This window comes from Calidris pugnax, unplaced genomic scaffold (assembly GCF_001431845.1).
Source record: "Calidris pugnax isolate Ruff unplaced genomic scaffold, ASM143184v1 scaffold54, whole genome shotgun sequence".
Taxonomy (NCBI): domain Eukaryota; kingdom Metazoa; phylum Chordata; class Aves; order Charadriiformes; family Scolopacidae; genus Calidris; species Calidris pugnax.
In genome coordinates, this window is record NW_015090864.1 from 9,515,566 (window position 1) to 9,534,092 (window position 18,527).

At 35.0% G+C, this 18,527-nt stretch overlaps 1 protein-coding gene across 3 annotated transcripts in view; it reads right to left on the bottom strand.

Moving 5' to 3' along the window:
• Nucleotides 1-18,527, bottom strand: part of NCAPG2 (non-SMC condensin II complex subunit G2) — a 45,318-nt gene that overhangs the window by 15,661 nt on the left and 11,130 nt on the right. For 2 of the 3 annotated variants that reach the window (XM_014944849.1, XM_014944850.1), the window contains exons 9-21: nucleotides 18,078-18,164; nucleotides 15,462-15,557; nucleotides 10,577-10,702; nucleotides 9,509-9,688; nucleotides 8,306-8,458; nucleotides 6,620-6,842; nucleotides 5,230-5,345; nucleotides 4,580-4,753; nucleotides 2,804-2,874; nucleotides 2,377-2,530; nucleotides 2,027-2,200; nucleotides 1,402-1,518; nucleotides 1,149-1,292 (exon numbers count right to left, since the gene is read on the bottom strand). In XM_014944849.1, the coding sequence (XP_014800335.1) occupies nucleotides 1,149-1,292; nucleotides 1,402-1,518; nucleotides 2,027-2,200; nucleotides 2,377-2,530; nucleotides 2,804-2,874; nucleotides 4,580-4,753; nucleotides 5,230-5,345; nucleotides 6,620-6,842; nucleotides 8,306-8,458; nucleotides 9,509-9,688; nucleotides 10,577-10,702; nucleotides 15,462-15,557; nucleotides 18,078-18,164 (1,815 nt within the window). The remainder of the gene's footprint in view (nucleotides 1-1,148; nucleotides 1,293-1,401; nucleotides 1,519-2,026; nucleotides 2,201-2,376; nucleotides 2,531-2,803; nucleotides 2,875-4,579; nucleotides 4,754-5,229; nucleotides 5,346-6,619; nucleotides 6,843-8,305; nucleotides 8,459-9,508; nucleotides 9,689-10,576; nucleotides 10,703-15,461; nucleotides 15,558-18,077; nucleotides 18,165-18,527) is intronic. The other variant, XM_014944853.1, reaches the window with a different exon arrangement.

The following is an 18,527-nucleotide window of genomic DNA, read 5'->3' on the forward strand; positions in this document are numbered from 1 at the left end:
GGAAATAATGATGGAAATAGACATTAAGATCTACTAGTAAAGGTTGTTGTGTTTCATTATTGGCTAGTCAATTAACGTACCAGATGGGTTTAAAGGTGAAAACTGCCTATCTTATTGCTTATCAATACATTTGCATTTCCATTATGTATTCAAGCTTAGGAAACTTATCGCAAACATCCTGGTAATGCTGGTAAAGATTCCCTATTTTGTATTTTGTCTTTCTATAAGGTTGAGTTCTGTGCCTCCAAACTTTTGAAAAATAGCCATAAAGGAGTTATGATACGTATACTAAATTTTTCACTCAGATAGAAGAGAGACAATACCACGTAAAACACACAAGAAACCTGTACCAGGAACAAGTACAACACTTATTTGAGTTTACTATTTCTTTATGCTTTTCAAAAAGTGATTTGGCTGCAGCAGCAGGATTTACTACAAGACTGATGTTATTATTAAATTCCCAGGTAAATCATACCCTTCCTTCTCTGCTGACTTTCAAAGATACGTTCTGTGGGACTCAGCTCTAGAACAAAGCACACTGAACTCCTCAAGGTATAATTTTACATATTTCTTTTGGGTAAGCAGGAAGGCAAGAAAGGAAGGAAGGAAGCAAGCAAGCAAACATGATTAGGTGTAAATCCTCTCTCATAATGACACCATCTTCCTGGTCCTCTAAGTCATCTATTGTGCTATTCAACACAATGAATGCAGCTGCAGTGATTCTAGGTTGTTTCCAGAACCTTCCATGCTACAGAAGAACAGGCTATTAAGCGCTAACGAAGCACGTAACTATATCCTTGTTTTCAGCAACTAATTTTCTTCTTTTCAGAACTCAGATTCAGTGACAATCTTAACTTTATGTTAATGCACTTTTAATAAAACAGTATGAACATAAAACAGTATAAACATTACCGTTATTTAATATGAGGGATAAGAGACTGAAGATAAGAATTACTTGTTAGAAACCTAAAATTTGGGAGAGCCAGGTTACATTCCTTGCTGTGCTAGAAATCTCTTGTGTGAGCATTTTCATCTCCCATTCACTTGCTCCAAAAACTCCAGTGTGCTACCCTTGCCAGTATACAATTGCTACGCATACGGCTTTTCAGATTGGCAGAGTTGGATTTACATTATAAGAGACCTCTAACCTGGATAATTAATTCAGAAACATTACTGTGGTTTGGAATGCCATCCTCTTGATTGCTTGCTAGTATAAAAGGCACAACTTGACTTTCTATCCAAGCACCTGTCTCCTTCAGAAGAGAGAGGTAATCTTCTCCTTCTTCAGAAAACTGGAAAAAAAAAATATCAGGAGTTTATCATTGGTCTTTCCAATTCTTCTGGGATTTCCTTTTGCTGTCAGATGTAATCCCAGCTTATACTGAAAAGGTAGAACCATACCTTGTTCTGAAGATGAACACTCAACCTGCAAAAGAGGCTGAAGGCTCTTAGGCTGGTTGCTTGACTGCAGCTACCACAATCTGCATCAGCTGCTTTCAGAATTGAGTCAAGAACCTCCTGAAACACCAAGGTTTACATTTATATTTTCCAGAAAATCTTTTCAAATATGTCTTTTCTCAGCAGTTTTAAACAAAAGATTTTAAAAATACCAAACCACCAAACCTCCCAAAAAAACAAACCTAAAAAAAACCCCAAAACTACAAACCCAACATGCTTACTTTCAATTACTCTCATTTTGCAACTGATTTTCAGATTATTCCTTACACACACATTCCAAAATTCAAGTCCCTTAGAAATGCTCAACACTAGATCACAACAATTTTGAAACACCTAAAAATAACAATGCTGGTTAAAATCTGCCATCTACAAACAACTCTGAACTAGTATACTTCTAGTTCAGAATATTTATTTGAAGTACAAATATAAAGGATAACCTTTTTATGGAGGGGGAAAAAGGGATCCTGAATCTTATTTACTTATTCTTGCAGGTCTGTAATGTAACTCGGGCAGTCTATGATGTTAAGCACTCTTTTATAAGCATTGTTTGTGGTAAAGAGTATACTACCTTTGCCGCACTGAGAATTTTCAAAAGCTTCTTCAGTTTCTTTTTAGGAACAGAGAGTAGGCAATGACGATTAAAAGGATGAGTCAATAAATATTCAATGTAATCAATTGCTAATTCTGGCTTCGATTCTTGTGTTACATGGATACGTACTCGTCGTTCGGTTGTTTTAATATTCTAAATGAGAAGAAAGCACAAAGACAGTACAAAACTGTTAGTATCTTACTTTACAACTAGTTTCAAAGCAGAATAATATGGCATTAAAGCAGCTTCTTCTGTTAAAAAAAAAAAAAGCATGATGTCTTTATGTAATCTAGCAATTCCTGAATTCTTTGACATATGCATATGCCCACCTTTTTGGGGGTTAGCACTTCAGACAGCCAATCACAGGCTAATTCCATAATGTGTCCCACTTGACCCCAGCGACACATGCAGTCTATCAGGGTTGAATATCTGCTTTGGTCAGCTCCATTGTCAATATTTCTCAGTCTGGAGATCACACCATAGCTTAAAAGAAAACAAACAAATGAGATGCATTAGCTTTACCTCCATTAGTGCAGGAATAATTCAAAGAAAACCAATCAGTATAATACCAAAAAAAAGATTCACTAATGGCTCAAAGGCATATTTACACCTCACAGATTTTACTAACTTTTTCTTTTTTTGTTTAGTGGATAATTTTATCCAAATGGGCATTTAATATGTTGAGTTGTGAAAAATTAACAAATACAGTCAACAAGAGATTTCTTGTCATTCTTATTTTGGATTTAAAAATAGTACCTGAATGTAGGAACAGCAGCAGGGGGCATAAAGGATGCCAGAATAACCAATGGAGTCACACAACGCTCATCCTGGGATAAAAAAAAAAGTAAAGTATGATTACATTATCTCAAATTAAGGATTTCCCTTTTTCACTAGAAATGGAACTGAAAGAAGCTCATAACAACACGTGGATTGCAATCTGAAACTTCTGATTGCTATTCTCAGAGGTCAATTATCAATTATCTTATCATTCAGCTTTCTGACAAACTGTCAGAACAACTACCATGGATAATTATGGCACCATTAGCTTAATAACCATTGCAAAAGAAATAACAGCTCTAGCTTCCATTTTCTCTAGTAGAGGCTAATATTTAATTGCACAATCACGACACCATCTAAGTCCTCTTAGCCTTAAATGAATATTCATTCCCATCAGATATTTAAAAAAACACTGTAAAGGAAAGCGTGCTTCCTTAACAACGGTAATGTAAAATGCATTACAAGTTGTTAAAACACACAAGGTCTAGACCATGACACAGTCTCACTCAGATTATATAGAAAACAATCTAAGTGAAAGGCTCTTCAAAAATAGTATGCTATACTATATAGTCCAAGCTTCATGAATACATTCAAATGAAATTATTACCTACTTAGACATTTGGAGAGCTAAAACTTTTTAAAGATGATTTTTTAAAGTACATTCGAAAACGTATTTGTAGCTTTGCAGGAAAGAGACACACTGCTTCAATCTGTAGTCTTTTAAAAACTAAGCCTCTAATGACAGGTCTTTTTAGATCCAAGCTGCTTACTCACTGTAAGAATATCAAAGTCAAAGAGGTTGCTTGCTAAAGCTGGTTATCTTGTCTGCACACCAGAACCTTTCAGGAGGGACGGTACATCCTCTACCAAAACACGTTTGGAATGTCTTTGACAACTTCCAAATATTTTCAGGGTAAAGAGAGCATTTGCTATATCTGTGCTGCAGAATACTATGTAGCAATGAATTGCTTTCCACTCCCTGATTATCTAAAGCAAACCTGAATGTTGTTAAATATAACAGCTGGCATAATTCAGTGTACTTCAGCATAAAAGTCATAAACAAAAAAAGAAATGTCCAGTAGATAATCCTTCTCAATGCACTACAGGATGCAGAAGATACTACTAACCACTGTCAAAAGATAGCATCCTGAGGAATAGCACTAGAACAATTAAAAAGATCAAGGAGACTGAAAGTAACTGATTTTAATTGTTACATCAATACCAAACAATAGATAAGTGCATCCAAAAATCATTAGAGAGTAGAATCAAATTGGCAGAAACCAAACACAAGAAGGTGAAAAAGGAGCCTCAGCTGCTCCAGCTGCCTGTTCCAGCAGCTGGATCACAATAGGAAGCGGTGGTGGTAGAGGAGTTTGGGAAAAACAGGTGAAAGACCACGTGGACTCTCATCTACACTGAGTATTTATTCTGCAATGGCATATTTTTGGTTACTGATTTCCAAAAGTTCCAAAAACATTCAAAAGAATGGAATCCTGTAAAAACATTACAAGGAGAACAATTTACTGCAGAAGTATTTCTGAGCTGACTATTTAGATAACAATTCATCAGTCAGATACTGCAATTGTAGAAGAGCTTTTATCCATTTTGGAATTCCAGGAAACTTGCTATTGCTTATGGTTTATAGCAACAATGAGAAAGAATACTTACTGCCATGAACACAGCTAAAAGACATAACACATGAAAGCATCTGAAGAAAATGCGAAGCGCTTACAGGAAAATCTAGGCTTTCTTTACCTTAAACACTTTAAAATATTCAGGAAGTACAGAAGCAAATTTTCTGATAGTGTACTCTTTGGCCTCTTCGTTGTGATCTAGTGCTTTCTGAATACTTCTCCAGAGAATTACAGTAATCTCCAATAAACTCACCATGGTGGCCACGTCGTTTATTGACAACATATTATTCAACACCTGAAATACAAACACTTGGATGATATTACCTATTACATTCCCACATATAAATTCAGGTTAAAATAAGGTTTCAAAATACCCCTTAAAATCCCTCTATTCATTTCACAAAGGCATTGAGTTTGTTGTAGAATGTGAACTCAACAATTCATTCTTACTCTCTCCATATAACTTGAGTCATCTTGCGACATTAATTTTTTAAATATTTTGTTTGCAGAATCAATCCAATTTATAATTAGTACTTGAATTAGGGAAGCATTCATTTAAAATATGCTTCATATTTCTTTTTATTCTAGCTCCTTCACCAAATGTCTGCTACTGCAGGGCATGAAAACACCATAATGACACTTCTCCCCTTCTAATTCCACAGATGCCCAAGTGCTTTCCTTCAGATTACTGTCCCCTCGTTAACTGCCTATGTCTCAAACTAAGCACCACAGAAAAAAAGTTACCAGAACTTATAAAGTGGACTTTCTTACACTTGTATTCTCCTTTTCACTTTCACCATCATCATCATCACTATCATGAAGACTCTCTTTCATTGCTTTCTGGATGCATGCATTCAAGCAGCGCCGAATAGTAAGCATCAATTTTGCTACATTTAAATATAAGAAGAATAAATTAGACAATTACTCTTTGTTGAAGAACATTGCTAGTAAATACTTTGAAGTGTAATGCTGGAAATCCAATATGAAAAGTAGGCAACAGAACCAGAAATAACTAGGAAAAAAAAAATACCAAATTTCCTGGTAAAAGGAAATGGAAAGAGTGTGAAAATGCTTCATATCTTCAAGTAGGAAAAAGAAATGGCAACATTATCACCAGCTTCTATAATTTTATTGTTTAAAAAAAAGCCTACTTAAAAAACTACCCCAACTACAACCTTATCAAGTCAGGATCAGAAGGAGCTCCCACAACTCCTACATTCATCTAGCATAGTTATTCACTTAATGACCTTTGTTGGGTAATACATTCCCTCCAATGACAATCCAATTATTTATAAAAGATGTAGTAACCTGACCATTGCATTCCTTAATGAGAAGCTCATCTCTAGATAAAAGTGAAAGGATTATGTCCACTCTGGTGAAAGTATGACTAGCTAAAATACACTTGCACATGTTATTTCAAAACTACCTTACCAAGGTGATGTGATCTGTGAAGGGGCAATGCTTTGGGCATTTTACCCAAGTCACTCCATGCTGACTATTTTGTTTTTATAGTACCAGAACTCCTCTGAAACAAAATTTTCCCAATTTTACTTGGTTCAATAGCACTTTTATAAAAAAAAGCTATACTCTGTGCAGTACATATCCTTTTCACTAGAGGTTTCCGAAGCTTTTAAACGGGAAGGAGAGCTTTTCAGATTTCATTTGAGCAAATTGAAAATACTACTGATCCACAAATTTCAGATAATGGGATTATCGGACATAAGTATTTTTCATCTTCTATAGAATCTCCCACATAAAGGTATCAAATCATTTGAGACACCAGGGTATTTTATTTCAATATTTCTACATGATCAATAAATATTGATTCAGATATTAGATCATCTTAGTTTTAAGGTCCATGTGAGGAGAAGGGGTAAAAAGAGGGACCGGAGATATCTGCTAGAGAGCATAGTACCACATCTAAGAGCAGAAACAAAAAGCTTTGGTCTCCTCATTATTGAAAAAGTTTATGGCTGCTGTCACCAGAGTTCATTGCTGGTGTCAAGAATTAAAAAAAAAAAACAAACCCTACAAATACAAAATTTTACTAAAACAAAAAGATCAAGCAACAATGTACCACTCTTAGAGAAAAAAATCTAAAAAAGCAATTACATGGTGTGGTATTCGTATTTCCAAAGACTTTTAAGGTTTTGTACTTTACCTATATTTGTAGGGGCAGTATATTCATAAGCATATTGATAGAACTTCCTCGCTGCTGCTGAATTCATCTGGATGAGAGTAACACAGCGCTCACACCACACATCCTCAGGGTGGTTAATGGGAAAGAAAGAGTTGAATAAGAGATTGACTATGCGGCGCGACACGGGCCGTGAATCAGCTTCAAGACGGGCCAGAAGATGCTCCATGGGACAGATTTTCCAGAACTTTTTAAAGAGAGAAAAATACATTAAAGGAGTTAAAAAAAAAAAAAAAAAAAAAAAAGCCACCTTATTAAATGCTGTTTATATCAAAATCTCAACAAATATAAATAGCATTTACCAGAAAAGCTTAAGCATTTTTTAATTTTTACCAAAATACCAGCATTTACTTGAGGTCACATATTGCTGCAACAATGCTGCTTTACTGTTCTGACGCACCTCTACAGCTCCTGGTATCTCTGACAGACCAGTAAAATTTTGGTTCAAGCAATTCCAGCTCAATATACCTGCAATGCTAATTTAATTCCATGGGTATAGGGAAGAATTATTTACTCTACAAGGATATCACCACAAAAATATAATTATTTGTGGAGAAAAAGCTCAAAGCTGCTATAATGCCTAAGGCTGAACAGTAGCACCCTAAATAAAGAGTTCACAGCAGAACAAAAAATTCGTTCAAAATCACTATAAAAAGATAACAAAATCCCAAAGGACATGCCCACAGAAGACAAATAGAAATTATAAAAATAGGTAAGTAAATCTAAAAAAGCGATTTGGTAAAAGCATTAAGGATTTGGAAGGTGAGAGAGTCCTGACTTGAGCTAGCTCATGGGAAGGAAGCGTGGTGGGACTGACTGCTCTGCCCTGGCACGGCCAGGAGAGGACAGGAACATGCTGAGACAGGTCTGTTGAGCGCTTGGGATGCCAGTTGCCACTGGAAAAAAGCAAGCAAGCAAGGAGAGGCCACTGCACCTACTAATCATCACAAACCTGTCAAAAATCAGGGGAAAAGGAGAAGCGTGTACTTGGCTCAACTAAAAAGCAAGCTTTCTAGCATGTTTATAAAATCTCTGCTGTAGTAATATCCAGATACAGCACTATCTCATATACTTCATTTTTCTGTGAAGAAAGGCTGAAAGCGAGAGGCCACTGGACCTACTAATCATCACAAACCTGTCAAAAATCAGGGGAAAAGGAGAAGCGTGTACTTGGCTCAACTAAAAAGCAAGCTTTCTAGCATGTTTATAAAATCTCTGCTGTAGTAATATCCAGATACAGCACTATCTCATATACTTCATTTTTCTGTGAAGAAAGGCTGAAAGCACGCCAGGACTAGTCGCAATTTCTTTCTTTATTTAAAAAGATTTTTCATAGACACCATTATTTCATTAGAATTCACAAAACTACTGGAAAGAAGTACTTTTATACTACTACCTACATTTGGATCAAAACCTTTAAAATGGGCAGAGGTGACTAACAGCAACAGAATCCACAAGTCTTAGAAATAAACTTGGCCATATGCTTAAATATATGAAGAGGAGAAAAACTGAAGTTAAGAGTCTTACTACTTAAATATATCCTTTTCCTTTTAGGAATACTGAAGTAGTCTCAAAAGGTACTTTTTTTTTTTAGATAAATGCCTTGATTTTATCTCTTTCTTGCAACTAATCAAGTGTCAGTTATCCTACCTTAGCAGCCTTGGTAGCCTTGACTTTCAGCAGCATATCAACAAAAGCCACCCGCACTTTCTCTGAATTGTCATGAAGACTGTGTTTGGCTGCTGGCAGGAGCTGTTCCAGTAATGGGTGGCTTAGCTTGTTGTCCAAAATTAATGGTATGCACTGCAAGAAAAAAAGTTTATGTTAAAAAAATAAATAAATTTAAAGAGTAGATTTGCAAAAAGATTTAGCTAAAAGTTGTTGAAGTGGAGCATGACACTTCTAAGGTTAAATTCAGTAGGGACAGACACTGTGCATGCATATTTTTCTTGTAATATTCTGTAGTAAAAATTCCCATGGTTATTTCATATTTCCAGTGAACTGTGTTCACTCAACTTATTTCAGACGAAGCAGCTTCAGATCTACACTGAGGCCACAGTCTTGCCTTCTACCTGAGGACCCAGCATCAAGTATTTTTTGTGGTAGAAATACCAGCTCCCCAAATTCCGCTGATTTCAGATTAAAAAAAACATCTTTTTTTTGCCAAGTTATTTCTAAATCGGCACTTTCTGCTTATGCAGTATAGACCCCCATGCAGCTGTAGTGGAGCAAGTGAAGACAGCTCCAAATTAAGGCTGAATTGACACAGACACTAAATTTTTAAGAAAAAATACTGCTTAGAGACTTCATTTTTCACTCTAACCTGTTAGTTATTTACCAAATGCTACATAGTTGTATATGAACTAATCCTAACATACATGCTGGCATGGGAGGCCAGCATTTCCAGAAAAACAGTTTGAAATTATATTAATCCAAACCTCAGAAACACCAAGTGGGGTACAAAACCATAACATAATTGTGCACGTCTAGGGATGGGTTAAAACAGAAACATACTGGAACCTGCCTGCATATATTTTCGAGTCTAAGCATAACTTGTAATAGCAAAAATAACTACATTATCAGGGCCAAACAATGTATTGCAAGACTAGAAATGCAAAGTGGTTGAGAATCACAAAGCCAAGCACTCACTATTTAGAAGACATTTGTTCATCCCAAATGTATGGCTTTTATAAAGAGTGTACAACATTTGCGTGTATTAGGAACTTCATTGCATAAGTCATTTTGCAGAACAAGTAATTACCTTGACTTAAGTGTTCTATACTATAAACTTGTGCATCAAGTAAAACATAAAAATGACAATCATGATTTTAAATTCAGAAAAAAATGATTTACTTTAAAAACAGAGCATCGAACATCAGCAGATGTTATATCACATGCCAGCTCTTCAGTTAGTTTTTTTAAAAGATCAGCAAGAATTGTTGGAGGAATCATCTCCCAGTATCTGGATGTTATCTGAGTAACTCCGAGTATCCCTGTAGAGCGGACAACTGGATGAGGATCTTCTAAGAGATTCTAAAACAAACATAAGAATAATACTGTTGAGTATATGTATTTTTGTGATTCTACTGCTGTTTGACATAAACCTACCATAAACAAATAGCAGTTACCTTTTCATCATTATGCAAATCGTCGTACTATGAAAGAAATGTAATATTAACATTCCCTCAAGGCATTTCATTATGAAGCAAACCGGGAAATTCAAACCAGAAGCAAAATTAAGATAAGTATTGACCAATTTTTTTCAATTGAACTTTTGAAATATTTTTTTTTAAAAACAGCTCACATTATGTTTTGCATCTGTGATTTAATTAAGAATATTTAGACTTCCATTTGACTTCTATTTATACATGAGCTTACACTGGCCACTGTTCCTTTATAACAATATAAAAACTTTGAAATTCATTCAATAATCTAATGTTTAAAGACCACACTCAGGATTTTCCAAACATTTTCTTAATGACAATACTATGCCCATTCTCACCCATCTAGACTGGTAAAAAATTTTTTAGGTTGCTATCTCCATTATAGTTCATTTCAAAATATTTAGTAATACAGTACTTCTACTGAATGCTCACATATTAAATGTAAAGTTCTCTTCACCAATACTAGGCTAAGTAAGGCTCAAGATCCATTACTCATGCATCTTGTATTTCAAAAGCATCTTTCATTTACAGATTAAAGAATAACAATACCAAACATTTCCTTTTCAGAGTTGAAAATGGTGTGTGTCATTTGCTGTCAATTTAAAATATTACTTTTGCATTTTCTGCATCACAAGCCTGCATTTCCCTATGAATTCTACCCTGTAATTTCATAAATTTTAATTGCATCAACTACTTATTTTTGAGTTAGTTTTGATGAAATTTTCATTTTTAACATTTTGGTTTCATTAAAACTTACAAAAAGTTCTTCAAACTGTTTCTGAATTTCGTTCTCCATTTCTTCAGTGTTAAAACTGGGATCACGAATAGGAAAAGCATCAACAAACAAAAATGCTGCATTTGATCGAACTTCTGAGTTTCTGGCCTGTTACAACGAAGGAAATAAATATTTTTTAAGTAAGTACCAACTTTTAATATCAAAAAGGCATATCCTGTCAAATACTGCTCTTCAAACACTTCTGGCAAGTTAGTATTTTTAATTAAGTAGATGGAAGAGATGAATTTTTAAATGGCACTTTTTAATAAGTATGAAAGAACTTATAGTAATATATGATTTTTATTTTTTTTACCTTATGTTTCTGCCCATTCAGTAAAATCTCAGTTATTAGTACAATCAGCTTTCAAGGCATATCAACTTCAGTGACCCTGAAGAGTCACAGTCAGAGCCCTTCTGCTCTCTGTAATGCTGAATAAATTAAAAGCAATTGGTTTTCTCTTGGTCACCTCAGAGCTCCTCTTCAGAATACAAGAATCTTGAATTCAAGCAGACTTAATTAATTAAATTGCCTGTCAAGAGACAGGCATTTTAATTGAAAAGCTCAGGCATATTTCTTCAAGAAAACAGTATTTAGAAACCAAGTACCAGCAAGCCTGGAGAGTAATGGATCCAGCATAAGCATATTCAGTTCTGCATCTATGCATGTAAGTAATAGGACCATGTTCTGAGCTCCAGGCAGCTCATCAAAAATCTAAGGCAAGCCTCGTAACCCTCAGACATTTTACCATTTGTCATAGTTTTCAGTGTGTTACACTATTCCTTTCACTGGTTGTAGAAACCCAAACGTAAAGAAAAATTTAAAAATTTATGTTTAGACACTCAGTGAAAAATAATTAACCCTGTGGACTCTTAAAGGATAGAAAAAGAGAGCAGGCAATGAAATGAAGATGAAATTAAAGGTATCTCAGGGAAAAACCTGAAATCTAACCATCAGACTACACTTTTTTTTAACACAGTAGTGCAATGATAAGAGCCTCTGCTCCTTTCTCTTGGAAGAAAGAATTTTGTTCAAATTTGGGGTCCAAATTAAAACAAGCATACATGTAGATATATGAGACTACATATATATACAATCTAATAAGCCAAGCAAAGTAGGCTTAATTTTAACAGCAAGGTAAAAGACAATTCAGGGAACCTTCTGACTGTTCTATCCATCCAATTTTTTTTTCTCCCTTCTCATAAGAGACATTCAGATCAAAGGCAGGAAAAATTAAGACAAGGATAACTACATAATATTTAGAACTAAATATACTAATGGCAAATAAAAACAGAAAAACACAAAAGAAATGAGCAACAATTACTTCATTTACAATTTATTTTCTATTTTCTTTCTGGACTGTTCTTCATATGGTGGTTCCCAATTCTGGGAAGAACCAAAAAAATTCCAAATTCTTTGAGCCAACAAAATTATTAGGAATTCTAATTTTAATACTATTAAGGCAAATAAAGCTCATCTATACATTCTTTGTTTAGGGACTTGCATTTTACTTTATCAGGGATATACAATTTATAATTCTTCATTCAATCCTATAAAGCTGTACAAAATCCTTTAATTTTGATCTTGTCTATATTGGAGAAGTAATGCATAACAAGCTAATATGTGAATTCAGGGTGAAATAGCTCTTCTGCACTAGTATTTCATGTGAAAATTAATTCAAGTATGTTTTTGTGCAATAACCTAGACCTTGTCTACCACAGCCATTCCAGAAAGTTAATTTTCATGAACTTCCAAAGTGCATTACACTGAATTCCATTAAGCTCACTTTACTTCTGAACTGAGTACCCAGTTTAAATTCCTGCCTTAAATAATTGGAATTTATCCCAAATGTATTTGCATATTCAAGCTCATAAAAGAATAAATGTCTTCACAGAGGTAGAACCCCGGACTTTATATCCATATTCTATTTTATTCCGCACTGACTTTTGCATGCAGAGGAGCCTGCAGTTATTTAAATGACTAATGTTTCTTTACCTTTATGCTTGTGCTATTCTGAGGAAATTTCAGAAAGTTTTTAAACAATATTTTAATTTTTTTGTTCAGTTAGTTTTCAGAGCTTTTTTTTAAGTGACAGGTCCTGAAATTCACTTCTAATTATTTAAAACACTGTTTTTCCCCAGTAGAAGTTAGTTTAAATGTGGAATGATAAAAACACCCAAACACACAAAATACTTTAAAGGAATCACTTCCTTCAACAGCTTGAATTCCTGGAGGAGTGGTTCTTGACTTTTTGAGCTTGATAAGAAATAGCTTAATCACTACTTATCTCACAATAAATATCCGTATTTTTATATTTATATAACTTCTTATACTAATAACCAATCACTGCAGAACCACCTCTGCTATGTTGGCATGAGACTTACTTTTCAGAATAAAGTCATGAAAAAAGATGAAGAAGTTACATAAGGGCTTATATTTTAAAAACTTAAAGTTGCATAAAGGCTTATAAAACGTGTGTAGGTAAAAGCTACAAAGGAAGCTTGTGCGATTTAAATATTTGCAAAACAAGCAATTTAAGAAGAAACCAAGAACTATGCATGACAACCATGCATTACAGATTGCAGAGATGAAATGAAGCAGTTTCAACATGAACAGTTCTGGGATCCTTTGAATTCTTACAATTGAGATATTTTTCCTTTCTGCAAGGAGGAGCGCTGAAGAGCTCCTTCTCAGAGTTCCCTTCACTTTATAACCAGTGTTCTAGAACAAGATTTGTTCTTCACTATATTAAATTAGGGATTTGTACACTGACTAAAATAGGAGCATCAAACTGGTTATTTAAAATTGAACTGACATTTCAAGCTTTGCAGCAGAATCCATACCAGTAAGGACAATTATAGCCCTCCCTTCTTAGTTCCGTATCTTAAACTACTGATGATTCTGAATGACAGCAACAGTTATCTTAAAAATGACAAATACTTCAGGAGTAGTATATGAAAAAGAAAATTTAACTATACAAAAGTCATACAGCAAGACAGTGGCCTATACAAAAATGAATTGCCAGATTTTGACATTCAGTCACATATTTCTTTTTACCAATCACAAATATGGTACTGAATCATTTGGAATTCAGAATCTTTCTTTGCCGTGAATCATTATGTGATTCATATAATTGCTGCATTCGATTTTTCACAATCCTCCCTTTACCATTCTGAAATCTATGCTCACAACAGTTGGACTATTTTACTGTATTAAAACAAGTTCTCCATGACCTATTTGATACGCTTGTTAAAATCTAAGCTTCAAGTGCTTAACTACATATGTAGAAGCTGTCAAAAATGAAACAAACAAAAAAACCCAACCAAACAAAGAAGAAATCCAAAAAAACCTTCCTAAAATTCAGATTTGTTTTAGCAATGGAACCATCAGTGATGTGAACATTATGAATAGCAGCTGTTAAAAACTTGAACCACTTCTGGAATCAGGTATTTCTCCCACTGTCTTGCTGCAAATCAATAATGAACCTTTTTCCCCCTCAATCCAAAGCTTTCTGTTACATTTCTTCAAACAAATCTATGCACATTTAATAAGCTGTGACAGAATGTTCATCTGAAGCACTCTAATCTTATATTTGAATTAAGTCTTGGGCTTTGGAAAGTGTACTACTAGTCTCCACTTACAGATAACAACTCCCTTAAGGATGGAATGCCATGTTTTGCTCATCACTCCAAAATTGTTTCTGATCTACTAGTCAGAAATTGTGCTATACTACCAAAAATCAATTAAAAACCTTATTCTCTTTAGCCTTGCTTTGTAACTATTATTTTCTTGCACTGAGAACATGTTTCATCCAGAGGGATCCTTGTTTATATTCATTCTAAAGGGATGAGATCCAACCCTTAATGTAAGGCCAACCAAGATACTGGTGTAGTGATAAGTCTGTTCATCTTCCCGCTTCTACCATAGTGTTCTACTGAAAACAAATAGCACTCTACTTCTTTCTGTAACTCATAAAATCCATTTTAAACATACTTGTTTTAAAATATTTTCAACTGTAAGATTTTTTAAATATTTCTCTCATGACTAGAGAAGATGCTATATAACCAATCAGTAAATGAAACTTCAGTAAATATTTAACAGCACTTAATTTGGCTGTGACAAACGGTACGTGTATGCTCTCATCAAAGGAATTTCATAACCACAAACAACACACAGGCTGTTCACAAAGAAGGAAGCTTGATTCATCTTGATCATAAAGTGTAACTGAGCAGGTAAACTGCAGCAGGTGCCCTTTAGCTTGCGCATGCAATCCACAGGAAGACACACACCTTACAAGCACTGGAAGTCAGACATTTCATCCTGAATGTCCACAGCACGAATGTCTCTACATACAGTCAAACTAGAATAATACTCTAATAATTAATGGTAATTAATCAGAAGGTGGGACTAAATCATATTAATTGAGCTGTATTCTAAGGCTGGTAATTAATCAGAAGGTGGGACTAAATCAGCCGCTCAACATTTCTGGCTTTCAGAGTCAATGAAGCACTGATCACTCAATAAAGATCTTGGAAAACAGAATACATGGTTATGTAAAATTCCCAAGCTGAGAAGATGAGAACACCAAACTTCTTGTTAGACCTACTGTGCACTGCAATCCTGGAAAGCACTACGTTTACCTGTAAACAAAACTGAACTACAGAAGTAAATTACATTAACAAATTAGAATATTGTTGTGCAAACCATGTCTAATTACAACTTGCAAAGTTACTCTGCTACAGCTGAGATGCTAAACACACTGATATTTTTTTCTACAGCCAGAAGCAATTACTAAAACCAGAACACGTGGGAGAGACCGAAAATTTAGTTGTTGGGGAAAGACGGTCTGTTTTCTGAAAGGATAATTACCTTCAGTGCTCTCCAAAGGATGGGTCGATACAATCTATAGAGCACTTCTTCAACTCCTTGACGAACTTTACTTTGTTTATGAAAATAACTCAGCATCTGAAAAAAACAAATAAATCCCCAAAAACATTTTTAACAGTACTTTCTACATTCAAGGAGTTGTCTCATTTCATCATTTATGTAAGACCAAAGAGTTTTCCATACTACGGAGAATGATAAAACTAGACAATATTAATTGACCCTATATTGTATTTAAAAGTCTCAAAAATCATTAAAAAAGACATAGATCTAATAAATATCACATTTTATAACTTTATAGATTCAATAAATCTATATAAAGATCTACAACTGAGAAATAAAATCACGGCTAGAGACTCAGTTTCCCATCAACTCCTCATTTTTAGTTATAATAAAAAACTACCATTATTAAAGTAACTGGCAGAAATAATTTGAAACTGTGTAATTATCAACTACAGATAAATAAGCCATTTCTCTGTTAAAAACAAAGGAACATTATTTGGTGACTAGGACTATCCAAATACAAATCTACAAACATAATAGATTTTTATGCATTGATGAAAAGCAAGTATGAGCACTCCTTGTGACTCAGAACTGTGCTCGGGTAGATAAAACACCTTTTATTTTTGTATCTGACTTACACAGTCAAAAAGGGAAAGTAGAAGACAAGAGAAGAATATGAGAAAGGACATCAGGACATTCCTCCACCCAAAACAGTGGACAGTGGGAAAATAAGTTGACCCTCTAGTGGTCAATCCCTTCAGATATTCACAGCTCCAGCCAGACAGGGAATCTATCTGTGAATAGCATCTATAGAAACAACATTCTAGTGAAAGAATCCCTTTTCTCTAGTTTTGAAATATACTGAAGTAAAGACATGGTACAATTTATAAGAGACTATGTAGCTTTTATTTATATGTGAGAATGATGGATCTAACCCAGGATTAATGGTAAATCGGTACTGTTTGGTAATAGAGTGCATTACTAGAGTAATATCAGATATTTGCAAAATGGACATTGGTTTTATAATCAGAACTTTGAATTCAGAAGGGAGAGTTGTACGTGTTGCTTCCTCCCTGCCCCTCCTCTACTCTTTCAATAAAATAGCTCAAACTGCTCAAGGGAATGACTGTGGTCCGCTACTCTCCTAATTGCTACAGGAGCTTCTGGATTCTAAAGGACCATTTTAAATCAAATTATTTCATACTGTAAAGGGCGCATCATTCAAATTTATTTTAAGACCCACTTCTCCACAACTCAAAACAGATTTATTCACATCACTGTCCTCTTTCAAGATCATAAGCTTCTGAATCTGAACAACTTGAAATGCCCTGTCAAGCCTACTCCATCAATCAGGAATCAGAGGAAAAGAGAATCCACTATAGATATGAGAACGTATGTATTTTTGATTAAAAACAGAAAAAAACCAACCCAAATTTAAAAAAACCAAAACAATATGGGATCGTATACTGGTATATCAAGCTGTATGTTGCACATACTGTACACTCTACCTTCCATATATTTGGGGGAAAGCATGGGAAGTGAAAGGGCGTAGATCAAATGCAAATGCCTTGTCATGAAAAGCGTTGTGCACTTTGCATTCTGCTTCAAATGTTTTGCTCATGAATAAAAGGCAGAGATAGACAATAAGAATTTGTAACTGTATCAAGGCATGTCTCTATAAACATATATACAGAGCCCTCATAAATAACAAAAAGAAAAAACAAATTTAGTCTCAGACTCATCTATTAAATTTGCCTCAAGAAGCTTGATTTTCATTCCAATGATCAGCTACAGAAAGGTCAGTTCTCTAGGTAAAGAAAAGCCTCGACAACACACAGCAAAAACTATTTCTGGAACTCTGGAAAATCCCCTTATATTTCTACTTTTGAGCACCAAAGACGGATCTGGTGCAAAACTATAAGCGGGTACCTCCTAAAATTTGTTTAAAATTATTTCTCAGAATATGCTATTTTTTTAAGTAAGTATTGCAGTGGGTCGGCTCCAAGCACCACAAAGTCACTCACTCACTCACTCCTTCCTCTCCTGGTGGGGTAGGAGAAGAGAAAAGCAAGGAAACTCATGGGTCGAGACAAAGACAGTTTACAAAGCAAAAGAAAGAGGACCAAAAAAACCCCTAAAGTGATGGAAATGCAATCACCACCTCCCACAAGTCCAGTGGGAGGTGGTGATTGCACTTCCCGGCCAGTCTCCAAGCAATTGTTACCTTCCCAAAATTCACTTTCCCTCAGTTTTAATTGCCCAGCATGATGTCATGTGGCATGTAATACCCCTTTGGTAAGTTTGGGTCAGCAATCTCAGCTGCGCCGTCTCCCAACTTCTTGCTCATCCCCACCCTTCTCGCTAGAGTGGGGAAGAGAAAGCCTTGACACCACCCAAGCACCGCTCAGCAACAGCCCAAACACTGCTCTGTTATCAACACAGTTTTAGTCAGTAAATCCAAAACATGGCACCATATGAAGAAAATTAATTCCACTGCAGCCAGACCTAGTATACTCTTTTAGTATGAAATGGAAATTTTCCACTTTATAATAACTGATCTGATGCTACTAGCTCGTGTCATGCTTTAGAGGAACTTACCTCTCTAACTTTAGAATGAACAGGAGAACTTCTGGGAAGATGAATTCCATGATGCATGAAATCCTGAATGCAGTTATGTTCAAGTATCTACAGTAAAATCACATACAGGCTACTGTTAACACATAACAAAACAAACAGTACTGTAGACTGGGCAGCAACTTATATTTTTCTCTACAATACACAACTGAAAATAGTCTTTGATATTATTTCTTACTTGGCTTCTGCTTGGTCCAAATTTTTCCACGCTATGGGCCTCTGTCTGCTTAAACTGATTGTCAAAAATCTCAGAATCTGATTCTTAGAACCAGATTTGAAATTCAAAAGCACCTCCACATGGTAAATAAGAATTATTTGGTATCTGAAATTTGCTGTAGCATTGTTGTAACGCTGTAATTATGCTTTTAATCATAATGGAAATTGGAAATAATGGAAATCCACATAAACCAGACA